General features: G+C 42.5%; 1 protein-coding gene across 3 annotated transcripts in view; it reads left to right on the top strand.

Moving 5' to 3' along the window:
- The window catches only part of LOC117360795 (general transcription and DNA repair factor IIH helicase subunit XPB), a 262,217-nt gene extending 237,127 nt beyond the window's left edge, over window positions 1-25,090 (top strand). For all 3 annotated transcript variants that reach the window (XM_033945177.1, XM_033945180.1, XM_033945178.1), the window contains 4 exons: window positions 589-706; window positions 10,123-10,241; window positions 14,484-14,636; window positions 24,579-25,090. In XM_033945177.1, the coding sequence (XP_033801068.1) occupies window positions 589-706; window positions 10,123-10,241; window positions 14,484-14,636; window positions 24,579-24,713 (525 nt within the window). In that variant the 3' untranslated portion in view covers window positions 24,714-25,090. The remainder of the gene's footprint in view (window positions 1-588; window positions 707-10,122; window positions 10,242-14,483; window positions 14,637-24,578) is intronic.
- Window positions 25,091-27,900: the final 2,810 nt, after the last annotated feature.

Genomic DNA, 27,900 nt, shown 5'->3' with positions numbered 1-27,900 from the left:
AAACTAGTGGTAGATAAAGACCATAGAGCCTGTCCAGTCTGCCCCATCCACACCATATTTTCATCTTCATACTGGGACAGACCAAAAGTCCATCAAGTCCTGCATCCTTTTTCCAACAGTGGCCAACCCAGGTCCCAAGTACCTGGCAGAAACCTAAGGAGTAGCAACACTCCAGATTGTGACATCATAATGCCTCATTCCACCAATGCCTAAGAGCCAAACTCATCAGTGACATCACAATGGCTTGATTGTCCTATACTTGATTCACAATAAGAGCTACCATACTGAGACAGACAGGTCCATCAAGCCCAGTATCCTGTTTCCAACAATGGCCACGCTAGATCCCAAATTGTAAAGTACCATTTTAAGCTGCTTATCCTAGGAATAAGCAGTAGATTTCCCCAAGCCATCTCAATAATGGCCTATGGATTTCTCTTTTCGGAAATTATCCAAACCTTTTTTAAACCCTGCTAAGCTAACTTATTTCACCATATTCTCTGTAGACGAATTCCAGAGTAGTGTGGGGAATTTTTGTCGTTTCTCCTGGTAACAACTGCGTGTTAAGAGGAGGTTTTTTTTTCTTTGTAGGTAGGTGACACATCTTTTGACCTACCAGAAGCTAATGTTCTAATCCAGATTTCTTCCCATGGTGGGTCTCGGAGACAAGAAGCTCAGAGATTGGGGAGAGTGCTGAGAGCAAAGAAAGGTAGTGTTCTGTGTTGTGCAAGCTAATTTCTAAATAAGGTCAATATTGTGCAGTAAATAATGTCCTACTTTGTTATGAGCTATATGGAATTCTGTCCTGGTTGCGTCGCAAAAGTAGAACTTCATCATATTTGGGTTGCCTCTGTTGCCATGCTTTTACATTTCATTGCCAGGATTGAATCAAGCAAACGAGTGGTAACTGTAAGGCTAAACATTCACGGCCTTTTCCATTTTCAAATGTCTCCTCAATCCTGTCAGGTTTGTATTTTTTTCTGCTGTGCCAAATGGATTCAGAAACAAAGATTTTGACCCTGATTGTGCAAAGTGCGTCCCGATTGTAGGCAGCTGTAGGCGTCCTACAGCTGTCTAATCTGCCAATCGGGAGGCACGTTTTCTAAAATAATGCTCCCCAGGCAGGCTGCCTATATTGAAGGCGCCTCCAGGGAGCCTAGACAGGCCCGCCTAAGCTCGCCTAAGGCTAGGCAGTAGCCTTAAGCAAACCTAGGCGGCCCTACGCAGAGCGGGAAACGCTTACAATGTAGGGCAGCAAAATGCTAGCCTACATGGTAGACACGGCCGCTATACCTAATTGCGGCAAGGATCTCCCTGCTGCGATTAGTGTGGCGGCCGCAGCTAGGGCCGCCAGTCTCCCCTCCCCAACCCCCCTGACGATCGCGGCAAGAGGGTGCCTAACTCCTCCTGCCGACAAAATCCACGATCGCCGGCAGGAAGATGCTCAACCCTTCCTGCCGACAGAACCCGCCCCTTTCCCCCCCGCCTGACGATTGTGGCAGGAGGATACCCAACCCCTCCTGTCGTACCCCCCAACAGCCCCCCCTCCCCCCCAGAAGATCGTCGGCAGGAGGGTGCCCAACTCCTCCTGCCGGACTCCCCAATGGCCCCCCCCAAAGATTGCTGGCAGGAGGGTGTCCAATTCCTCCTGCCAGACCCCCCAACGGCCCCCCCTAAGATCACCAGCAGGAGAGTGCCCAACCCCTCCTGCCAGACCCCCCCACCAATGAAACACCCCACCCCGGAAACTCCCTTTGGGCTTACCTGCAAGTTGGCCGGACGGCTCCTTGCACTGTCCGTCCAGCAGGCATCATTTGGACGGAGGCGGGCCTGTTGGCCAGATGGTGCAAGGAGCCGCCGGCCAACTTGCAGGTAAACCCAAGGGGGGTTCCGCGGTGGGATGTTTTGTTGATGGTGGGGTGTCTGGCAGGAGGGGTTGGGTATCATTCTGCCGTGATCGTCCGGGGGGGGAGGTGGGTTCTGTCAGCAGGAAGGGTTGAGCACCTTCCTGCTGGCAATCGTGAATTTTGTCGGCAGGAGGAGTTGGGCACCCTCCTGCCAGCAATCTTCAGGGGGAGCAATTGGAGGGGGGGTTGGGGCATTTTAAACCCAATTCTGTAACCGGCGTCTGCAACATGGACGTCGGTTACAGAATCGGATTAACTTTGGGTGGGTGTAGGCCCAATTCTTCATAGGACGCCCAGGACGAGCGTCCTATACAGACTCCAGGCCTTTGTGTTTGAAGAAGTTTTACCTCTAGGTTTGTCTCCAAAGTTCTTTTAAAAATAATGTATTTTTTGATATTTGATTTCACCAAGGACCAGAAGGATACTTATATCCTTACGTGTAAATGATGCCATCCCATGCAGCCATAGCTTTATCAAATCCTTTGAAAATATTCTACCGCGAATGCATGTGACTTCTCGCCTCTCACTGTCATGTGGAACTGAGTCAGCCTCTGTTTTTTCTCAGAGCCAATAGCCGACGCCGTTCTTGTGCTATCTCTCAGCTTGTGTCAGATGACAGTTTTTGGTTTTCCATCTGTTAATATTTGCATTTTTTCACTTGAATAAATCCTGTCATTGTTGCACAGTTTCTTTTCTTGTCTTTAGCTGCCTTCGGTTTTGTGGTTGATTTTATGGTTTCTTTTTCCATTGGTTCAGTTTTGGCCTTAGTTGGCCTCGAGCACCCGTTCAAGTATCTTTCACCACTGAATCATTTGATTTTTCTGACACTTTTTTCTGGATGTGTCCCAGGAAAAAGCAGTGTTGCATAGTAACTAAGTAAATGTAACTAGTTACTGTACTTAAGTAAACATTTTGTCACTTTTACTTGCAAAGAAACATAGGAAACATTATGTTATTTTTACTGAAGTAATCATTTTATTGATTTTTGCTACTTTTTACCTAATTATTTCTGAAGCTTGTTGTTAAAAATAAAAAGTATAAGTGGACAAGAGACCTAATTGAGATTCTTCAGTATCCCAAATGAAACGAGAAAACCTGGAATAGAATTTTGCTATTGCAAACATGTCATCTTACATATTGGTGTTCAGGAAATGCAGCCTATAAGAACAATAAAGTTGCCTCTGCGTGTTGGCGGGTTACTATCTCTAATCAAAGAGAACAATGATGAGGTCAGTCACTTTGAAATGGAGATAAAGCTGATGCTGTTTGCAATTCTTGGACAACCAATGGAAAATTTTACATTGTTAGATCAACAACAGACAATGATTTCAATTTTGTGATAGCCTTCCTTGTAACTGGACAGCATGACATAACAGAGATGAAGATGTAAGTGATGAATGAGAGATGAAGGCGATAAAGCATTCTTTGCTATAAGGAAGTCAAGCGTTTCAGACACAATAGCTGCAGACCCTGTCAAAAGACATCAGTAATCAGGTAACTAACCTGGGATGTCAGCCAAAGAGCATCCTCTACGATGCATTCATGTATAAGGCCTTCACTAAACAGGAAAAGGCGAGCATGAGCCAGTAGTCACCTTCAGTGACGGAGTTTTCTTCCGTTGAGTGCATTTACCTTGGTAGTGGAGGAGGAGGAGGAGGGATACTTGCGTGCTACAGCAAAGGCAACTTTCGTCTACCTACAGCACAGTGGTCAGAACTCAAAAGACGTGTAATTTGCTGAGTTAAAAGTAGGAAAGACAGGAACTAACCTGCTCGAAAACTTGCTTGAGACATTTTCAATGTATAACCCCTCCCAGAGTGGTTGATGTACTGTTTTCACCATGGCTAGGTGTCTCTCCCTATCATTCAGTCTGCCCATTGGCTTTAATGGTAAAAGTACAAAGCATGAGCTGCAGCTGCTCAGCTTGTGATTCCTCAAATTCCGTTTCGGTTGCTTTTTGTGTAAATAATACTGTACAAGGGAAGGAGAATTCTGGGATGTGGGATTGAAACTGTTTTTCCAATGCAAGACATTTTCCTTTAATAAAATAGAGGAAAAAAAAAAGACATCAGTAATATTGTGGCCTGACCTGATTAGAAGGGACTTTCTATCAGACTGAACAACCCACTTCCTGATCTTTAGCTGTGCTGGATTGATGACTTGCAAGCGCATTCACATGAGTGGTAGTTCTTTTCAAAGTTTAGTTTTACCAAGAGCGAAGTGAATTGAGTTGTAGAGCGGTAAAATTGTTGAGATAAAAATATTAATATGTAATGTAATTTATTTCTTATATACCGCTAAATTCCGTTAGGATTCTAAGCGGTTTACAGAAAATAGACAGGAGCAGGCGAACGGCTCAACTGCCGCAGTTCAGGAGGGTTCCCGGCTGCTTCTGGGGGGCTGAGCTCGCTCACACGCCGAGCCCCGGAGGAAGAGAGGTGGCCTGGGAGCCCTAGAGATGTCAGTTATGGTGAGAGCAGGCAAAAAGCAGGAGCAGGCGAACAGCTCATAGTATCTTCTGATGTTTAGAATTTACAGCTGGTCTTTTCTCATAACGCATATACCATATGCTTCTTTTGCTTGGTTGATGTCCTTTTAGAGGATTTTATAATTAAATAAATGAAATATAGTTTGTTTAAAAGGAGGGAGCTCAACTGTCAGCCAGCCACCATCCAGCCTCCAAGATTCCAGGTTAGTTGCAGCACTTTTATGTTTTGCTTAAAAAGTTGTATATTAGGCAGTAACTTTTTTTCTGATTTGTACAGGGGCATCAATACCACCTTTCTTCTAGTTATGCCTCTCTCTATACAGTCTGGCATCCTTCTGGCTACAGCCACACTGTTTCATTGCCTTCAGATTCTCAAACCACCAGCCTCTGGCATCTGTTCGTTAACCAGTTTCTAATCCAGTTCACCACTTTGGGTCCTAATTTCAGCCTGCCAAGTTTATTCAAGAGCCTTCTATGAGGAACCGTGACAAAGGTTTTGCTGAAAGCTAAGTAAATTGCATCTAGCGCATGTCCTCGACCCAATTCTCTGGTCGCCCAATCAAGAATTCAATCAGATTTGTTTGGTAAAATTTACCTTTAGTAAAACCATATTGCCTCGAATCTTGTAACCCATTGGATTCTACGGTAGGAAATTCACTATCCTTTCCTTCATAACACTTCCATTATTTTTCCAATAGCTGAAATGAGGCTTACTGGCCTGTAGTTTCCCACTTCATCTCCGCAACCACTTTTGTGAGGAGGGACCACATCCTCTCTTCTCCAGTCCTGTGGAACCTCTCCCATCTCTAAAGATTTATTGAACAAATCTTTAAGCGGACCCACCAGAACCTCTCTGAGCTCCCTCAGTATTCTGGGATGGATCCCGTCTGGTCCCATAATTTAGTCCACCTTCAGTTTTTCAAGTTGATCATAACCACTTTCTTCTGTGAATGGTGCGGTATCCACTCCGTTCTCATGTGTAACTTTGCCAACCAATCACAGTTCTACTCCAGGATTTTCTTCCATGAAAACAGAACAGAAGTACAGTCAAACCTCGGTTTACGAGTGCCGTGTTTTGCGAATGTTTTGCAAGATGAGCAAACATTTGCAAAATCTGCACCTTGGAAACCGAGCTTGACTCAATTTGCGAGCCCCCCCCCCCCCCCCCCGCCATGATCCGGCATCACCCACTCTCCCAAACACAATCGCTTACCCCGATCTGGCACTAGCACCAAAGCACAGGACATGCTGGTGCCGGTGCCCGAAGATCCTCCCTTTTGCTTGGGCTGGGCCTTGAGCATCTGCGCATGCTCAAAGCCTTCTAGTTCTTGCTCTCTCCAAGTTACCATGCCAGTTAAAGTAATTAAGTGAGGCACGATCTAACTGGCACCTAACTTTAAAATTGAAAGATCATTACCAGTACTTAAATTGGCTTTAAACAGGTGATAATGCTATCATTATGGACATAGATTAAATGTGTAAATATAAGAACATCTGACAGACCTACTGTATGTGAAAGAATTTCTGGGTTACAATGTCATACAGAATTCATAGGACAATTAAATGACCTAACTTACATCGCCATTTACAGAATATGGCCCTTTGTGTTCTTGTCCTATCAGAAAAACCATTGGATCAAGTTCAGCAGAAGAGAGCAGAGGCAATATCTCGTGCCAAAGTTTTATTCACTATACCAAACAAAGCACAAGGCATGCCCGACACCGGCCATGTTACGCCCGTGCAAGGGCTGCACCAGTACTTTTCACAATAGATTGCATAAAATTGCATAAGCCACAAAAATGCACAAGATGGCAACATAACATCACAGTTTAGCTAAGCTAAAAGCGCCAGTTATAGCTTCTGATGCAGCCCTTGCATGGGTGAAACACGACCAAAGTTGGACATGCCTTGTGCTTTGTTTGGTGTAGCGAATAAAACTTTGGCAAGAGATATTTTGTGATCTGCTACCATAACGTGTCTTTTAAGAAGAAGAGACAGATGCTTGTTACTGTCTGAATGAAAATGGATTTATGTTAAACATTATGGAGCCTATGAAATTAAATGCAAATATGGAGTCAAATGCATTTTTTAGGTAGATAGGAAGAGGAATGCATTGTTTGGAAAGCTGTTTCATGACAGATGTCAAAGTGATTTGGGTATTGCCCTAATCGCAAGGTAGGAGGATTCAGTACCTGATTGGTTTAGTTTGAAAGTCGGCATCCATAAGAACATCCTCTGTTATTTTGTAAAACGAGAATTATAGAATAATTTATAAAATCACACCGATAACCTTTAAAATCCAACAAACTAACGCACCAATATTCCTGGATCGTCTTCTGATACCATATTCTCCAGTTAGGACACTTAGATTAACCGAACAACATCTGCTGACTATCCCTTCTTTAAAAGTAATAGGTACTAGGAGATTACTATTTTTTCGGTTCTAGCACCCCAGATCTGGAACAACTTACCAATTTACTTACGTGGTGAATCCTCACTAGAAAAATTTTAAAGCTTTTTAAAAAGTTCCTGTATAAGGACACATTTGAGACATAGATAGCATAATTCATCTATCATTAATGCTTATGCTCTAATACTTAATTTTAATCAGACTTTAGGTATAGGTCGTAATCTCCTTTACCTCTTTTCCACATTTTCCATGTTTAGCCATGCTTGCAAGATTAATTTTTACTACCCTCCAGTTGTTTTTTCCCTAAATGTATCTCTATTTTCTTTAAAGATTGTAGTTCACCCTCCTTTCCTTTTGTACTGGTAATTATTTGTACGTATATACTGTATATTTATTTGTATAAAGTTGTTTTATTTGTTTCCTAATTTTAAACTGTCATACGCATTGAAGTATTTGACATTATCCCAGGACAAGCAGGCAGGTATTCTCACTAGTGGGTGATGTCATCCGACAGAGCCCCGATACGGACGTCTCACAAGCATGTCTTGCTTGAAGAAACTCAGAAGTTTCGAGATGCCCGCACCGCGCATGTGCCAGTGCCTTCCCGCCCGATGGTCCGGGCGTGTCTCCTCAGTTCTTTTTCTTCCGCTGTTTGCTGTTTCACACTCCTCCCCACCAGAAGGTTCTCACAACCTATTCATCGACCTATGCCTGGGGAGCGCATCTGGATGGTCTTCGCACTCAGGGATTCTGGACCAGTGCGGACCGCCTCCATCAAATCAATCTTCTGGAGCTCAGAGCCATCTTCAATGCTCTTCAAGCTTTTCAACATCTGCTTCACGACATGGTGGTCCTCATTCGCACAGACAATCAGGTCGCCATGTATTATGTCAACAAGCAGGGGGGCACGGGCTCAGCCTCACTCTGCCAGGAAACTCTCAGAGTCTGGGATTGGGCGGTTCGCCACAACGCCTTCCTCAAAGCTGTCTACATTCAGGGGAAAGACAATGTCTTGGCGGACAACTTAAGTCGTCTCCTCCAGCCTCACGAATGGACACTGCATTCCTCGCCCCTTCATCAGATCTTTGCACAGTGGGGGATGCCTCAGATAGACCTCTTTGCGGCTCCCCACAACTTCAAACTGCCTCTCTTTTGCTCCAGGATCTACACACCTCTTCGCCTCGAGGCAGATGCCTTTCTGCTGGATTGGGGCAATCGCTTTCTGTATGCGTTTCCTCCATTTCCTCTCATTCAAAAGACTCTGGTCAAGCTAAAGTCAGACCATGCCACCATGATTCTAATAGCTCCTCGGTGGCCCAGACAACCTTGGTTCTCCCTTCTACTTCAACTCGGCAGCAGGGAGCCATTCCTTCTTCCAGTGTTTCCTTCACTGCTTACTCAGCATCAGGGATCTCTACTTCATCCCAACCTGCAGTCCCTCCACCTGACAGCTTGGTTCCTCTCAACGTAACTCCTCACCAGTTTTCCCAGGCGGTGAGGGATGTCTTGGAGGCTTCCAGGAAGCCTGCTACTCATCAATGCTACTCCCAAAAATGGACTAGATTTTCTTCATGGTGTAGTTCTAAATCTAAGGAGCCTCAGCGAGCCTCCCTATCCTCTGTATTGGACTATCTCCTCCACCTGTCTCAGTCTGGTCTCAAGTCTACATCTATACGAGTCCACCTGAGTGCTATTGCGGCTTTCCATCAGCCTCTACAAGGGAAACCTCTCTCTGCTCATCCTGTGGTTTCCAGATTTATGAAAGGACTTTTTCATGTCAATCCCCCTCTCAAACCGCCTCCAGTAGTTTGGGATCTCAATGTTGTCCTTTCTCAGCTTATGAAACCTCCTTTTGAGCCTCTGAGCAAGGCTCCACTAAAGTTTCTCACTTGGAAAGTGGTTTTTCTGGTGGCCCTCACATCTGCTCGCAGAGTCAGTGAGCTTCAGGCCTTGGTGGCGGACCCACCTTTCACAGTATTCCATCATGACAAGGTTGTCCTCCGCACTCATCCGAAATTCCTACCTAAAGTGGTCTCTGAATTTCGTCTCAACCAATCCATTGTACTTCCAGTGTTTTTTCCGAAGCCTCATTCTCATCCTGGAGAATCAGCTCTTCACACTCTGGACTGTAAACGTGCTTTGGCTTTCTACTTGGATCGCACCAAGCCACACAGAACTGCTCCTCAACTTTTCGTCTCCTTTGATCCAAACAAGTTGGGACGACCTGTATTGAAGCGCACAATCTCCAATTGGATGGCGTCTTGTATCTCTTTCTGCTATGCCCAGTCTGGATTACCCCTTCCCTGTAAGGTCACAGCCCATAAGGTCAAAGCAATGGCGGCCTCTGTAGCCTTCCTCAGATCGACACCGATTGAGGAGATTTGTAAGGCTGCCACTTGGTCCTTGGTTCATACATTCACCTCTCATTATTGTCTGGATACTTTCTCCAGAAGGGATGGACAGTTTGGCCAAACTGTGTTACAAAATTTATTCTCCTAAGTTGCCAACTCTCCCACCATCCCATTGAGGTTAGCTTGGAGATCACCCACTAGTGAGAATACCTGCCTGCTTGTCCTGGGATAAAGCAATGTTACTTACCGTAACAGTTGTTATCCAGAGACAGCAGGCAGCTATTCTCACGTCCCACCCACCTCCCCTGGGTTGGCTTCTCTGCTAGCTATCTGAACTGAGGAGACACGCCCGGACCATCGGGCGGGAAGGCACTGGCGCATGCGCGGTGCGGGCATCTCGAAACTTCTGAGTTTCTTCAAGCAAGACATGCTTGTGAGACGTCCGTATCGGGGCTCTGTCGGATGACATCACCCACTAGTGAGAATAGCTGCCTGCTGTCCCTGGATAACAACTGTTACGGTAAGTAACATTGCTTTGCGTGTACAACAGATTTTTAATAAACTTGAAACTTGAATTAGACTAGTCATCAGTAGAGTAAGTGGAAATGAGATTGTGTGGTTAATAATGCTTGGTTTAAAAATGGAATTTTTTTAAATGTAATAAATATTAGCAAGCTATTCAATTTTGGGTTTGGTAACTGGAAAGCAAGCTAGCCTAATTTTGTTTGGATATTGATATACAGTACCATGTTGCTTTGGTCTTCATGCCAAGTTCTCAAGGGCTGCCAGTGGGCTGGGATTTTAAAGAACATGCATGATAGATTTGTATACAATGGAGATAGTAGGCATGCAAGTCTTTCATTCATATTCTTGAGGGATGTCCTGAAAACCTGATCTGTTATCTCTCGAGGACTGCGTGCAAAAACCAAGGCTATAACTGCTTCATTTGATTTCTTATTTCATCACTAGGGATGATAGCGGAGGAGTACAATGCTTTTTTCTACTCCCTCGTATCTCAAGATACTCAAGAAATGGCATACTCCACCAAACGACAGAGATTTCTGGTTGATCAAGGTTATAGCTTCAAGGTAAAAAAAATAAAATAAAAAAATTTGAGTACGCTTTCCAAAAGGGCATGTTTCTGCCAATCTTCTATTTTCTGTAGGTATAGTAACTCGCCATAAAAGCTGCATCAAGTAATACTGAATCAGTGTTTTCAGAGAACCATATTGCCAAAAACATCTGTATTGCTTACTGTTAGAAACCGTAGAACACTGGCTACTACTCTGTTCCCAAAGAGCTCAGCTATACATACAGAGACATGGAAAAATAGAGGGAAGCGGATCTGATATGCTGCTTTTCTGTGGTACAAAGTAGTTTACTTATTATATAGAGATACTTACTTTGTCCCTATTAAGCTCACAATCTAAATTTAATTTTTGTTTTGTTGTTTTGTACCTGGAGCAGTGGAGGATTAAGTGACTTGCTGAGGCCCAAATAGCCCACTAAGCTCATGAAATAGAAAATGACAACTTCAGTATCAAAAAACTATTTCGCTTACTACGCACAATGACTACACTCGCAGATCTAGGTCCTTCTAAAAGGATCTCTCAATCTAATGCCCAGACCTTTGCTGACCACTTCCTCAATAAAATAAAGATCGTCCAACAAGAAGTTGAGAATGCGTCCATCAGAACAGCTCCAGTTCACTCATCAGCACAGGTGACTTCCGACCCATGGAGCTCATTTATACCACTAGAAAATTCCGACTCGGATAAGCTCCTAAAGAAACTCTCTTCCCTCAGCAGCACCTTTGATAAATGTAACGGCTGGTTATTAGCTAACGCCCTGAATCACATCATTGCCTTACTCACTTACTTTTTTTTTTTTAATTCTTTATTGATTTTTAATCAAAAACAGTGTCATACACATGAAAGGTCATATTCCTCTATTATCTATATAGGTAATATAAATATCATTCAATAATTTCATTTTCCTGCACATAATAATATCATAATATATCCTAATATACAATACAAATAAAGAATAAAATTACCCAAATATCACTATCAATATTTATTCCCCTCCCTCCAACCCCCCACCCCCCTGGATGTGTAAAGATAAATAAACCAAAGAAAAGAAATGATGAAAATACATTATTATGATTTTACAAATTTAGTCAATGGGCTCCAAATTTTATTAAATACCTCACTAAAACCCCTACATTCTGCGTTAATTCGTTTGTATCTGTATGTAGTACACGCATTCATCCACCAAAATGTATAATTAATTCTATCATGGTTTTTACTTTCTGAACAATTTACTACTCCATTGCCAACTCCCACCCCAAATGGGTCAGATTGCACACACCCCTATTCCTAAGGCCTCAAACGCTGACCTAACAAATTCTATGAATCACAGGCCTATAGCTGGCATCCCAATACTCACCAAACTTTTAGAAACACATGTAAGTAAACAGCTCTCAACCTATATCAAAAAACACTCCTGCGTTCATCATACACAGTTCAGATTTCACCCACAACAGCACGGAACTGCAAAGGACATCAAATCATCCTTCAGTTCGATATTTCAGCAGCATTTGACTCTGTCAACCACCGACTACTTCTAACCATACTCAGTGGAATAGGCATAGTGGGCACAGTATACAACTGGTTCACCTACAGAATAAGAATTACCTTGTCCGGAAAGATGAGGAATTCTCACAAAGTTAACAGGCATTCTGCGGTGTTCGCCAAGGATCCCCCTTTTCCCCTATACTCTACAATCTATTCACTAGGCAATATTACCTTCAATATCAATGAGAGCCTATTGTCATACGCAGACAACATACTCCTCCTCATTCTAATTGAGCGTGACTCCAATGAAACTTCTCAGAGAATTGCCAACAGCATAGACAAGATACAAATGTGGGCTACATTCAAAAAGCTCAAACTGAACACAGCAAAAACTAAAGTACTGTGGTTTCACAGTTCCCTACAAAACAGTCCTTACAGCCATCACCCTGCCCTCAGGAACCAAACTAGATATCAACAAAACCTCCAAAATACTCGGGGTTATATTGGACTCAACCCTCTCCTATAAATCCCAGATCTCCAACTTAAAAAGAAAAACCTTCTATAGCATATGAGAACTCACACTGATCAGACCTTTCTTCCAGTCATCACACAAATGCTAGTATTGTCTCAACTGGACTACTGTAACTCTTTTTATGCAAATATAAACACCACCCTCATCTGCAAACAACTGATTCAAAATACAGCAATACGGCTAATCTTCAAACTGAAAAATTTGACTCCATAGCACCCTATTTCAACAGACTTCAATGGCTGCCAATTAAATTCAAAATATCATGCATAGTGTATCGCATCTCATATGCAAACTCATCTGAACCTCTCATAAACCTTTTCATCATTTCTTGGTCCAATTCAACCAGAAACATCAAGAAACTTCTTCTGATCCTCCCATCCCCTAAAGGAATCAAATACAAGCACATATTTAACACAATTATCACCAACATCAGCGCAAAGACCTGGAAAAGCCTACCGATAACCATATTATTTCAGATTTCGAGACAACACACTCCATTGACAATCAGTAGTTTGTTCTAACTCAATGAACATCATATACTCATCCAATGTAAACTGTACTTCTAATGCCTACTCTATTCTTCCCTGTAGAAGACTCTCCCTCTCTTCCTCCTGCTTACTGTATCCTCCTTACTCCTTAATTCTTCTATCTTTTTTGCCCATCACTTAAATTGTATGTCGCCTTGAACCTAATTAGTCATCGAGCGACTCGTAAATTGTAGATTAGATTAGGATCCCAATGAGCTGCAGGAGGACTTCAAAATCACCTTTCACACACCTCAAAGGGCAAGATTCACTAAGCAAACCGATTGTGTACCGATCGGTTTGCAACCCCTTTACAACCCCGACCCGATTCACTAACCTGGCCGCACCCAATCCGATCCACACATGCAAATTAGGGAAATGGCATGCAAATCTAGCAAGGCAGCAATTCACCAACATTTTTCAGGCACACCGTCTGGGCTGACCTATCAGAAGCCAAGCGACCGGTGAGGACCAGTCGCTCACGTCCCTGCTCACTCTCCTGCTCCATGCTGCCCTGAAATCCAAACTGATATGAAAGGAACAATACAGCTCTTGCAAAGCTGACAGTTGAATTTGCTGTAAATGGAAAATGAAAGAGCTTTAAAAAAAAAAAAAAACCCTCCTCCTTGAGGTTCTTCCTGCTCTCTGCCGCCCCGACTCTGCTCTCTGTTGCCAGAGTGCTAAACCAGCAACGGCACAAAAATGATTTTCAAATCCTTTTTTTCCACTCTGGCCGCAGAAGACTTTGCCTCCTCTTGCCCCGACTCTCCTCTCTGCCGCCTTTCCCCACAGTGCAAACCCGTGGTTTTAAAGCAGGGCTGCACTGCGGGGAAGGGTGGCAGAGAGCAGGAGAGTCAGGGCAAGAGGAGGTGAGGTCTTCCGCGGTCAGGCAGCTGCTCCAGCTTCAAACGCAAACGAAGAATTGGAAAAGAGACACATATGGGGTTACTGACAATCTTTTGCAGGTTAGGCTGTTAGGAAAAAAAAAAAAATGGCCCCGGCTCAGACAGACATGCGCAGACCATCTACAGATCACACAACAGCGATCCGTGCAGGCAGATGGGGGCGTTCCTCCGATCGCCCCCATCTGCATATTTGCCTTTACTGAATTCGTCGGACCTGCCCGGATCGGGTCCGATCGGGCAGGTTAGTGAATATGGCCCAAAGTCTGCGCTCCCATATGCACTTACTCACCCCTATCTCACATAAACTTCCACACCACCATTTCAGACACCCTCCTACTCCATGTTCATCTGGAACAGTTTATGGTATGGGATAGTAGTAGTTAGGCCTATGTTTCATAGTAATTCTCAAGCAACTTAAAACTACATTTATCCGGCGTCTATCAATCCCTGGTTAACTGAGAGTCCACTTTGTATATAACTGACTAAAATTTTGGTTCAGTAGAAAAGAGAGGCTTATTACATGATGCGTGAATATCTACGAAATGCGTAGGCTTCCTTCCATACCCTTTATACTTTTGCAAGGTCTGGACCAAGTTCCACCAAACTTTGTGTAGAGGAAATATTTTGGAAGATGACAAATTTTTCCATTTCATAAAGTTCATAAGTGATTTGGGGATGCAGGAGGGAGGTAAAATTAACCTACTTCCCATTAGAAATGCATGGAAGGTTAGAACCAGGGCAGTCAAAACCATTCCACTTTGTTTAGTCCATTTCATTTTCTTGTCCTAATTAGGTGATTACGAAGCTTGCAGGAATGGAAGAGGAAGAGCTTGCTTTCTCGACCAAAAAAGACCAGCTGCAGCTTCTCCAGAAAGTGCTAGCAGCGTCAGACTTGGATGCTGAAGAGGAGGTTGTAGCAGGAGAATCTGGTCCAAAGTCAACCCAAGTAAGAGGATAGCTTTTGTTTGTTGGGGGGGGGGCTGTGCAGATTGCCATTTGAACACACAGTGAACTCCTAACAAGTTATACAGAAAAACGATACACTAGGGTGCCAGAGAAATTTGGGGGGCTTCTTCCAGATCTTAACAAGTCAAAACTCCACCTCACTCTATGAGAAAAGGAATTCAAAAAAGTTTTTACGGCTAACTCTCAAAAATTGAGATATGCCACACCATCCATATTTGATATGTTGTGTCTTTTTAACACTTGCTTTGATCTGTCATCCTCCAATCTTTCCAGAAGTAAGGCAAATCAGCAACATCTGATATTTCAGTCATTTATTTATCCTTAATAATGCAGAGTTACTAGCATGCCCCGATGGGACCCGTTTCGCCCCAACAAGGCTTTCTCAAGGGTTCACAGTAGGCGCTCTTTCTTTAGCGTCCTTACATTCCAGGAGCTAGATCTGATTTGCCTTACTTCTGGAAAGATTTTTGAGAGTTAGCCTTAAAAACTTTTTTAAATTCCTTTTCTCATAGAGTGAGGTGGAGTTTTGACTTGTTAAGGTTTGAATAACCTCACTTTCATCTTCATATGGTACTGAGTGATCACTGCTTCTTCCAGATCCTCAGAGTTTTTCTTTGAAATTTGGGGTTGGTGGGCAAATGCTTATTACTTTGCACCTTCTTTAACGATAAAATCCCCATCCATTCTTTACTTTCCCCATGTGGGTGCTGTGGGGAGGGTCATTTTCAAATCACTGCTTTACGTTAGAGAAAGTGTTTGCATCTCCCTCTTTTGCCAGGCATTTCTCATTCAGAACATGTTGGTGTTCTAGCAAAAATGGAATAAATCCAGGGGTACCAGGTTGCCCAGGTCCCTAAAAATCAGTATCATGTGCCTGCATTCAGGGCAGATCCAGGTTGAGAAGTTATGGTAAATATCAGGCGTCGGGGGACACTGAGGAACCACTGCTGCCACTAATATTTATTTATTTTATTTATTTATTTATTTATTTATTTATTTATTTAGATTTTTATCCCGTCCTCCCAATAGCTCAGAACGGTTTACAAATGAACATACACAGTGCGGAGTAACAAGACATATAAGTAGTACAACAGGTTTAGTGGTTGGATTTATAGTTTTTAGAGAGAATTGAATACAGGGAGATTAAGCAGAGAGAGAGAAGGGGGAAATACCGTAGTTTAATTTACGGAAAGTTATAAGCATATAGATGCAAATTTTTAGTGGATAGAGTAAGAGAGGGTCATACTGGAATTTCGGGAGGGAGATAGGAGAGTGGAGGGTGGGGCTTAAGGGGGGGAGAGACAGAGGAGATCTTTAATTGAAGAGGAGGGTCTTTACCGATTTACGGAATGCTAGTAATGAGTTCTGTTGTCTAAGTTGGGGGGGAAGTTGGTTCCAGAGGTGTGGAATGAAGTGGCTGTAGGAACGTTTGTGGGCAGTTTCTGTGAGCAGGGATCTTCCGGGGGGGACGCATAGGCGTGTCTCTGATTTTGAGCGGAGGGTGCGAGTGGGGTTGTAGATGGGAAGTTTGGATTTTATGTAGGAGGGGATGGTGGAGTAGATTCTCTTGTGGGCGATTGTTAGGGCTTTGAAAGTACAGCGTTGGCTAATTGGGAGCCAGTGTTCAGCATGGAGTGCCGGGGAGATGGAATCGCGGTAGTTGAGGTTGTGTAGGAGGCGGATGGCTGCATTTTGGACCCGTTGGAGGCGTCTGATATTATTTTTGGTTAGTCCATTAAATAGTGAGTTACAATAATCCATTCTGGAGAGGACATATGCGTATAGGAGTTGGGCGAGGTCTGGTTTGGAGATGTAGGGTTTGATCCTTTTGAGTTGGCGAAGGTAGTAGAAGGAGGTGGAGACTACTTGGGATATGTGGTTGGATAAGGATAGGTGTCCGTCTAGGGTTACTCCTAGGCTGCGAACTTGGTCTGCTGCTGTTAGTCGAGTGGAATCCCATGTTAGTGTAGGTCGTAGGTATTTGGTGTTTTTGTTTCTGATCCATAGGAGTTCGGTTTTGGATGCGTTAAGTTGAAGCTTGTTGTTTGACATCCAAGTTTTCATGTCAGTGAGGCAGAGTTCGAGGTTAGCAATTTGGGATGGCCGATTTTTGCCTAAGGGGAGGAGCAGCTGGATGTCATCTGCATAAGAGTGGATTTTGATTTTATATTTTTGCGCTATATCGATGACGGGTTTGATGTAGAGATTGAATAGAAGGGGGGATAGAAGGGCGCCTTGAGGAACGCCATATTTGATAGGCTTAGGGTTAGATTTATGTGTCCTTAGTAGGACTGTTTGGGTCCTTTGGTGAAGGAAGGAGGTGATCCATTGGAGGGCTGTGTCTTTGATTCCGAGGTCGTGGAGCCTAGATGTGAGTAGGTGATGATCAACTGTGTCGAAGGCAGCGCTAAGGTCAAGTAGGACTAGTAGGGCGTCGTTGCCTTTGTCCAGTATTGACCAGCTGTCGTCGATGATATCAATGAGAACTGATTCTGTGCTGTGGCCCTTACGGAAGCCAGATTGGACTGGGGATAGGGCAGCTTGTTCTTCAATGAAAGGGTGTAGACGGTGGAGTACAATTCGTTCTAGGAGTTTAGAGACAATTGGGAGGTTGGAGACTGGGCGATAGTTGCCAGGTTCATTAGGATCAAGGGAGGGTTTTTTGAGAGTGGGTTTGATAATGGCTGATTTCCAGCTGAGGGGAACAGTTCCAGTAGTTAGAGAGGTGTTAATGATGGGGAGGATGGATTCTGCCATGGCGTCTCCGGCAGCCAGCAGGAGGCTGGACGGGCAGGGGTCGAGGATGGTGTTGGAGGGTTTGAGTTCTCTCAGGGTTTCGAGGACCTCCGCGTGAGTGGCTAGATGAAATTGGGAGAGAGAGGCGGAAGGGGGGGTATATGGAGTTGGTTGGAGCTGAGTAGGAGTGGGTTTGGTGTTGAGGTCGAGGTTAGCTCGGATGTTGTGTATTTTGGACTGGAAGAAGTCCGAGAGAGTTTCGCTATCGAGTTCTGTTTGGTTGATTTGATTATTCCTTTGGGCGTTGGTGAAGAGATGGTTGGTGAGGGTGAATGACCAATTGAGTGACCAATCCAAATGAAGGTGCTGCTGAAGATCTGCTTCCTTGTAACATGGTGGCAAAAAGGGAAGAAAATATCTGTAAGGAAGATGGAGTCACTTCAGGGAGCGAAGGTGAAAAACAGGGAGAGCAAAGAAAAGAATAAATAAAGGGAAAGAAGCAATAGAAATTACAGTATAGACAATATTAAGAGGAAAAATTCCTTTGTTTTCTAAAAATTGTAGACTGGGCTCTAAGGGGCCCTTTACTAAGCACGTAATGCCCAGAAACAGATTAAGGGGTCATTTTTAGTAGTTTGCCTGTTTCCACATGCTAAACTGTGCATTACTAAATTTTACCTTAAGTTTCAAGTTTATTAAAAAAAATTTTTAGACCGCTTATTCGAGTTTCTAAGTGGTTGACAATGTAAAATTACATAAAAACGAGTTATAAAATAACAATAAAGCACGAAAAGGGGGGATACAGACTAACGTCCTAACATACAGACAGCTTTGATCAAAAACATACGAAATGAAACAATAGGATAGTGGGGGAGAACTACAATTGTTATAGGAAAGGTGGAACATTAAAGGATAAAACAATAGGTTAGGATAGAAATGACAATTGATTTAAATTTTAAAAAATTAAAAAAAATTTTTTTTTAACTTTGCCCTTAAAAGGACAGTTATTAACCAAAGGCGTCTTGGAACAAAAATGTCTGTAAGTGCTTCCATGTTAACCAGGAGTAGGTCCCATACATTCATCTGAATGTTTACTTCAAACAATTTTTATTGAGTCTGAACAAAGTTACACAGCAAGATCTGAACACGAACTAGTGCAAAAGATCACAGAACCCCATACCTTCCTTCCCACCCCCCATGAACCCTCTCCTAAAAGGACAACTTAGGTGGATGATAACTGACTTTTATAGTAAAGAATGATACAGCGACAAATTTGTCCCTGTCCCTGCAGGAACTTAGTTTCCCTATCCTGTCCCCGCGAGTTTGGTCCCTGCCCCATTCCTGTAAGCTCTGCCTTAACCATACAAACCTTGAAAACTTATGATTTTAAAGTGTTTGAGGCTTGTGCAGATGAGGACGGAGCTTAGGCATTGGTGGAATGAGGCATTATGACATCACAATCCGAGCTCTAGAATGTTGCTGCTTATGATTTTAAAGCGTTTGAGGCTTGTGCAGATGAGGACGGAGCTTAGGCATTGGTGGAATGAGGCATTATGACATCACAATCCGAGCTCTAGAATGTTGCTACTTAGGATTGTAAAGTGTTTGAGGCTTGTGCAGATGAGGACGGAGCTTAGGCATTGGTGGGATGAGGCATTATGACATCACAATCCGAGCTCTAGAATGTTGCTATTTAGGATTGTAAAGTGTTTGAGGCTTGTGCAGATGAGGACGGAGCTTAGGCATTGGTGGGATGAGGCATTATGACATCACAATCCGAGCTCTAGAATGTTGCTACTTAGGATTGTAAAGTGTTTGAGGCTTGTGCAGATGAGGACGGAGCTTAGGCATTGGTGGGATGAGGCATTATGACATCACAATCCGAGCTCTAGAATGTTGCTATTTAGGATTGTAAAGTGTTTGAGGCTTGTGCAGATGAGGACGGAGCTTAGGCATTGGTGGGATGAGGCATTATGACATCACAATCCGAGCTCTAGAATGTTGCTACTTAGGATTGTAAAGTGTTTGAGGCTTGTGCAGATGAGGACGGAGCTTGCAGGAATGGGGCAGGGACAGGAAAAGGATGGGATAGGAAAATGAGTTCCCGTTGGGTTGGGGAAAAATTTGTCCCCGTGTCCTTCTCTATTATAGCCCTGTGATATTAATCTCTTGCCCCCTCCCCCCCTCAACAACCCGTAAGGAACAGCGGCGCTCTAAAATAGTAGATTCACAGATGTCGTCCGTTCAGTCCTTTCAGTGTCAAAATGAGTTTAATGTCGAACTTCAGCCTTTGGAAGCATTAATCAGAATGTTAAAGCACGACCTGCAATAAAAAAAAAGATTGATATCACCCCTTCTTTATGCATCTTTAGTTTTGCACTTACCACATGTTAAGGGGAGCCAAGATGACAGCAGTATGAAGACTTCTCACTGAATTATTTTTCCTATGGGAAAGGGGTGGGAATTTGGTATATTACCTTTCTGTAGTTACAATCAGGTCCTTATTTTGTCCCTGGGGCAATGGAGGGTTAAGTGACTTTCTAAGAGTCACCAAGAGCTGCAGAGTGATCGAACCTAGTTCCTCTGGCCAACCATTAGGCTACTCCTGAACGCCATTCGACTGGGAAAGAAAAGGAGGGGCTCAGACTTCCTCCTCAGCAACCAACATAGAAACATAGAAAAAGTGGCAGAAAAGGGCTGTAGCCCACCAAGTCTGCCCATTCCAAGTATCCCCTCCCCTGAATTTACTCCCTTAAAGATCCCACGTGAGTATCCCATTTTCTCTTAAAATCCGTCACGCTGCTGGCCTCTATCACCTGGAGTGGGAGTCTGTTTCTATAACCATAAAGCCCTATGACCTCACAATGCAGATGTAAAGAGCTTTAGCCAATAGGAAGAGGAGATGCAAATGTTAAGAGCCTTAGCCAATAGGGAGAGGAGGAGATAGTGGATGCTGTGGCCATTTGGCCTTTATCTGCCATCATAGAAACATAGAAAAAAGCAGCAGAAAAGGGCTGTAGCCCACCAAGTCTGCCCATTCCAAGTATCCCCCCCCCTGAATTTACTTCCTTAAAGATCCCACAAGAGTATCCCATTTATTCTTAAAATCCGTCACGCTGCTGGCCTTTACCACCTGGAGTGGGAGTCTGTTCCAATGATCCACCACTCTTTCGGTGAAGAAGTACTTCCTGGAGTCGCCGTGAAACTTCCCTCCCCTGACTTTCAGCGGATGCCCCCTGGTGGTCGAGGGACCCATGGGCCAGAAGATATCATCTTCTGACTCGATGCGTCCCGTGATGTATTTATACGTTTCAATCATATCTCCCCATCATCTTTGTGGGACTCCAATGAGCCAAAAGTGGACTGGCTAGTGCTGAGCTGGCTACAGGAGCAAGCAATTTGTTGGAGAAACAGTGCTAAGACTAGCTCAGTGATGAAGGAGGCCTATGTACGTCTATGATCTGGGAACTCTGTCCTGGAATCTGAGGGTCTCTAAAGCAGCACCCGGGATGTTTATTTGGAGCAGCAAGGTCCGGCTACAGTTCTGTTGAATTTTGAGTTTATCTTGCTGCATCCAGAACAGTTCACGCTATACAACAATTGGGTCAGGCTTTATATCCAGAAATTAATTCACATCAGTCACAAATATAAGATCATGAGAAATGCATTGATTCCTTAAAGAATGAAATGGACATAGTTTTTACTTCTCCCAATTCATATTTAACAAAGGTTTCTACTAGGAAGGATACTAAAGTCGTGATTACCAGAGATAATACTAATTTGGGTTTTAAATTGAAAAATTTGGAGAATCAAGTATGTTCTTTGAATTTATAATTGATTAATTTCCCTAAGATTCCATTAAGATCACCTAGGCAATTACTGATAAAATTTATTGCCCTAGTATTAATATTACCCTCTAATAATTTACCATCAATTGTCCAATCCTTTTTCTTTTCTAAGGCTAAGAAGGCAACAGTGGAAGATAGATTTAAATATGCCAGATATTCTTGAAACATCTAATTCTCAACTGATTATGGAGATTTTTGTCTTATGGTCAGCTAGAGACTTGGTCTTATGCTTGCTTTTAAATTTAGAGATGAATTACACTTCTCTCTCAATATTCGGGCCGGCGAATATTGAAAAAAACGCAAGTAACTTTAGGGCCAAGTCTGACCCACCCCTGCTTCCCGGACCTCTCCACACCTTACCTGGTGGTCTAGCGGTGAAGCGGGGCAGGAGCGCTGCCGTGGGTCCGGGTTTAGAAACGTGTGAATAACCGAAGTTGCGAGTCCTAAAACCGCGAATCGGGAGAGAGAGGTGTATTTCTAAATGCTAAGTTAAGGATTTTTCTGGATGTTGCCAGAGCAACTGAAAAGACAAGCAAAGTTTAGATCTGTTAAGTGGTTTTTTTTTTCATCCAGCACAGTTAACATTTTGGCAGCACAAAGAACTGCAGTTACCAGTGTAGTAGTGTCTGTTCAAGATAATAGGTCGATAATCAGTAAAATAAAGAAGTTCAGTACTCATCCTCCTTCCTTTTTACTGTTATATATTTAATTCTTATGTATTTTCATAGTATGCTTTTTTGAAGCTTTCCCTCCCATACATTGTGGACTTTCATGCATGATTTGAAACTTTTCCTTTTTTTACCCTGAGTTATTTGTTTAATTTTAATAATTAATATACTTTTCATTATGAGTGGTTTCATAAATTATATGTTACAATGTCAACAATTTTTTTTTTTTTTTTAAATCTAATCTTTCCTCTTATATACCGCGTCATCCCCGTTAGCCATGGAGCTTGACACGGTTTACAATAAGGTTTAGATTAGCTATTTAGAACTAATCTGATTATGTGTTGAACAGAAAGGTATTTAACTGCTTCCGAAATGCTAGATAAGAATTACATTTTATTAAATATAGTGGTAAACTATTTCACAGAGCAGAAAATAAAAATGGAATAGAAAGAGAAATAAAACCCTTTGATTGAATACCTTGAACCAATAGAGAGACTAATGAATATAAAGAAACAGATGTTCGGCTTCTTTATCTTAGAAACATGATGGCAGATAAAGGCCAAATGGCCCATCCAGTCTGCCCATCCGCAGTAACCATTATCTCGTCCTCTCTCTAAGAGATCCCACGTGCCTATCCCAGGCTTTCTTGAATTCAGACACAGTCTCTGTCTCCACCACCTCTTCCAGAAGATTGTTCCATGCATCCACCACCCTTTCTGTAAAAATATATTTCCTTAGATTACGCCAGAGCCTATCACCTCTTAGCTTCATCCTCTGCCCTCTCATTGCAGAGTTTCCTTTCAAATGAAAAAGACTCGACATGCACATTTACGCCTCGTAGGTATTTAAACGTCTCTCATATCTCCCTTCTCCACCTTTCCTCCAAAGTATACAGATTGAGATCTTTAAGTCTGTCCCCCATAAGCCTTATGACGAAGACCACACAACATTTTAGTAGCCTTCCTCTGGACCGACTCCATCCTTTTTATATCTTGATTTATAAAACATCAAAGGAACAATTTGATTACTTAACTGACTACATTATTTTATAAACTAATCATGCACATTTAAACTTCACTATAGATTCTACTGGTAACTAATGTAAAGTTTTCATCACTGGAGTAATGTGCTCAAATCTATTTTTATTAAATATCAGTCAAATTGTGGTATTTTGTAACAACTGTAATCATTTTAAATTTGTTTTACTAACACCGTACTAGACTGAATTAAATAGTCTAACTGGGCCAGTATAATTGAGTGAACAAGATTAGCAAAATTACTTTGAAATCAGACTTTATGTAAACAACAAAAAATTTTAATATTCGAATTACTAATCTACTGTTGAAAATATAATACCTAGCTAGTATTCTAGACGATTTCTCAATAAACAACAATTCACCAGACTCCAAGGAAATTTTATCAGGAAGGTCAAAAGAATCGGGTCCAAACCATAACAATTTTGTCTTTGTAGGGTTTAATTTAATCAAGGATTGAGAGAAGCAATTTTATAGTCTGGAAATGCAAGAAAGAATCTTAGATGTAAAATTGTTAAACTCTGGTCAAACTTCTTACAGAATAAAAATGTCATCAGCATAGGTAAAAATAATTTTGTCTGAACCTAAAGGTAAAGTGTCATATAAACGTTAGCAATATAGGGGATAAAGGAGGTCCCTGAGGTACGCCACAACCTAGAAACCAGGACTTAGATGTTCTTCCTCAAACTGAACATGAGAATTGCCGCTGCTGGGTCAGACCACTGATCCATTGTGCCCAGCAGTCTGCTCACACGGCGGCCCTCTGGTCAAAGACCAGCGCCCTAACTGAGACTAGCCCTACCTGCGTACGTTCTGGTTCAGCAGGAACTTGTCCAACTTTGTCTTGAATCCCTGGAGGGTGTTTTCCCCTATGACAGACTCTGGAAGAGCGTTCCAGTTCTCTACCACACTCTGGGTGAAGAAGAACTTCCTTACGTTTGCATGGAATCTATCCCCTTTCAACTTTAGAGAGTGCTCTCTCGTTCTCCCTACCTTGGAGAGGGTGAACAACCTGTTCTTATCTACTAAGTCTATTCCCTTCAGTACCTTAAATGTTTCAATCATTCATGACCCCTCTCAATCTCCTCTGTTCAAGGGAGAAGAGGCCTGTTTCTCTAATCTTTCGCTTACGGCAGCTTCTCCAGCTCCTTAACCATCTTAGTCGCTCTTCTCTGGACCCTTTCGAGTAGTACCATGTCCTTCTTCATGTATGGCGACCAGTGCTGGACACAGTACTCCAGATCTTGAAGATAACCCCCCCCCCCCATGATACCATTTCAAAACATTACCTCTTATATCTAATTGTGAAAGAAAAGATATCAGAACCTTGTGATCAATTACTTTAAATGCAGCTGATTAATTAAAATTCAAAAGAAAAGCATGCTGATTTTTGCTTAATATATTTTGTACCTTAGAAATAAGTGGGAGAAGCAAAGTTTCTGTACTATAACTAGACCTAAAACCATGTTGAAAAGGATGTAAGATGGAAAATGTATCTAAGAAATCAGATAATTGTTTTGAAACGATTGATTCCCAAAGTTTGTCTAGAGTGCATTAAGCCCAAAACTTAACATGCTTGAATGTTTTCTAACTCCTTGATCACCCCACTATTTACTAGTTGTTTCCTTTTTTACAGGTGGCTCGTCGTTTTGGAACCATGAGTTCCATGTCTGGGGCAGATGACACAGTTTATATGGAGTATCAAGCCCCTCGCATCAAGAGCTCTTCTGCCAAACACATCCATCCGCTTTTCAAACGCTTCAGGAAATGAGCACTTTAAGCAATACAGTTCAGTAGCCATATAGATACAGGGCATAAATATTATCTAGGGCTCCTGGTCCTTTTTTGCCTTGTGTTTTGATATTTCTGCCATTGTAGAAAAGAAAAGAACAAGATTTCTTAATGAAAGAATGAACCCTTTCACTGCAAAGCAGAGGGATGTTCCTGATACTACTTGTATCTATTCCCATAATTTAGGAATTACACCCAAAGGTAGTAGTGATACCTGCATTTTTATGAGAATGTGAATTTTAAGTAAAAGTTTTATTGAACTTGGAAGATGTAAGTACTGATAAAACTGTTACCTGATCAGACATTTCTTATTGATCAAGTTAAATATTTAAAGAAAATTCAATAAAATATTTTCTAGAAATCTGGTTTGCTAAAGAAACTACAGCATATTTTAAGGTACTGTTACATTGATTTATTGTTACAAGTTCATCGGGGGGGGGGGAGGAAGAGATTGTATAGAACAGCTGTCTAATTCAAGCTAGATGAAGAGGAGGGAAGGTCTTCCACAGGAGCATAACATAGCATTTTTAGTGTCTAAGTATTCATACCCTATCAAGAGGTGTGAGGAGTGGCCTAGTGGTAGAGTTGCTGCCTCAGCACCCTGAGGTTGTGGGATCCAATCCCAGCACTGCTCCTTGTGAGCACTTGGGTGCTAAGTTATAGAATAGCACCAAAACAAAAGTGAAATGGCAGTTAACTTCCATTTCAACACCAAAGGTTAAGAACATAATAGCTTTACTGGGTCAGACCAATGGTCCATCAAGCCCAGTAGCTCATCCACGTGGTGGACAATCCAGGTCCCTAGCACCTGGCCAAAACCCAAAGAGTAGCAACATTCCATACAGAATCTCAAAGAATAGCAAGATTCCGAAACCCCAGAGAGTAACAAGGTTCTAGAACCCCAAAGAGTAGCAACATTCCATACGGAATCTCAAAGAATAGCAAGATTCCGGAATCCCAGAGAGTAACAAGACTCTAGAATCCCAAAGAGTAGCAACATTCCATACGGAATCTCAAAGAATAGCAAGATTCCAAAATCCAAGAGAGTAACAAGGTTCTAGAACCCCAAAAAGTAGCAACATTCCATACGGAATCTCAAAGAATAGCAAGATTCCAAAATCCCAGACAGTGACAAGAGTCTAGAACCCCAAAGAGTAGCAACATTCCATACAGAATCTCAAAGAATAGCAAGATTCCGGAATCCCAGACAGTGACAAGAGTCTAGAACCCCAAAGAGTAGCAACATTCCATACAGAATCTCAAAGAATAGCAAGATTCCAGAATCCCAGACAGTGACAAGAGTCTAGAACCCCAAAGAGTAGCAACATTCCATACGGAATCTCAAAGAATAGCAAGATTCCGAAATCCCAGAGAGTAACAAGATTCTAGAACCCCAAAGAGTAGCAACATTCCATACAGAATATCAAAGAATAGCAAGATTCTGGAATCCCAGACAGTGACAAGAGTCTAGAACCCTAAAGAGTAGCAATATTCCATACAGAATCTCAAAGAATAGCAAGATTCCGAAATCCCAGAGAGTAACAAGGTTCTAGAACCCCAAAGAGTAGCAACATTCCATGCTACCGATCCAGGACAAGCAATAGCTTCCACCAATTCTACCTCACTTGTAAAATATTTGTAATTTTTACAGGGTTGTGGAGTCGGTAGATAAATCCTTCGACTCCGACTTTTCAGTTTCTGGTACCCACGACTCTGACTCCAGGTACCCAAAATTGTCTCCGACTCCATAGCTTGAAGCACAGGAAATGGACTCCCCCTCTAGCAATTGGCCAAAGTACTGCAACAGTTTTTGTTCCTATCTCCGAAATATCCCCCCCTTCCCTACCCAGCACAAAATCAGGGGCAAACCTCAAAGGTAGATGATGTAGCCCCTTAACCTTATCCAATAACTGTCATGCATCCCCTTTCCAGTCTCACATAGTCCACCTAGCAAATGCATTAGGTACAGCGAGGAGATCCTTTTCACCCATGTCCGACTGTGGAGTCGGTAGATAAATCCTTCGACTCCAACGCCTCAGTTTCTGGTACCCACGACTCCAACTCCAGGTACCCAAAATTGTCTCCAACTCCACAGCCCTGAATTTTTTAACCAACTCAAAATATGGAGAACCATAGTCTTCACTATCAGAAAATATATCTAAACACTTGAAGGAGGGAAAAAGCCTCAGATCCCGTATGCTTCAAGTACAAGACTGAAGAAGCATACTAGAGAGGGAAACCACTTCATCGGCTAAAACCCCTCGACTTTGAGTAAATGTTGGCGATCTTTGCCGCACAGTGAGCATGAGTAGATGCACCAACAGAGTGAGTCCCTTGCCCTGACGCTGTCCTTTGGCGAAATGCCAGCTAGCTATCATTAGACACACAGAAGTCAAAATATCACTCAATAGGTGTAATAGTGAAATTAATACTTCTAGAACACACACTTAGAATTCAAAAATATGCTCAGACACACGAAGGCACCACCCAATCATTGCATATTGTAAATTCCAGTGCAAAACAAAATTCTTTGCTGCAAACTAGCGTAGAAAAAGTTCTTATACTTTGAACAATCACAAGCAATCACTTAGCTTGATGAAAGGTTCTGACAGGACCCATTTCGATCCTGCGTCAGGGAACCAAATGGAGCACTCAGCAAAACTCTCAAAAAGTGGTGGTATCTCTGAAAGCATAAATAAAATACTTAATTGTTATTCAAAACAGTCATGCAGTGTAAAAAAAATTTCCTTAATTACTAATTCCCGGCAAATCAGAGGGTACCCACCAAAAATTCAAGTTTTATTCATATATACGAGCTTCCGCCACTGATTTCTCCAAGGCTGAAAAACCAGCAAGGCTAGCTATCATCGGCAGCGGACTGTGTGGTAGGGCAGAGGCAGCACGCACTGCAACTGAGCTGTGAACAACTTGACTTGATAAACAATTGCAGCCCAGCACTCTGAGAATGAACGGAAACATTGTCCGAGGCATCTTTAGAAGTTAGGTGATTTTGACACTTTTTGTGCTGTCACAAGATTAAATGATTGAACTGATGCATTGAAACAACTGTCACAGAAGGCTTTAGAAATAAAGTTGTCTTGGAATTTTTGCGCTGGTGAAACATTTGAAACATTCAGTTGCCAACATTTGCTCAAGTTGGAGGTTGA

The sequence above is a fragment of the Geotrypetes seraphini genome, chromosome 5, assembly GCF_902459505.1.
Source record: "Geotrypetes seraphini chromosome 5, aGeoSer1.1, whole genome shotgun sequence".
NCBI classification, from domain to species: Eukaryota; Metazoa; Chordata; class Amphibia; order Gymnophiona; family Dermophiidae; genus Geotrypetes; species Geotrypetes seraphini.
The sequence above is the reverse complement of the archived record's forward strand: the minus strand, read 5'-3'. Positions and strand labels throughout refer to the sequence as shown.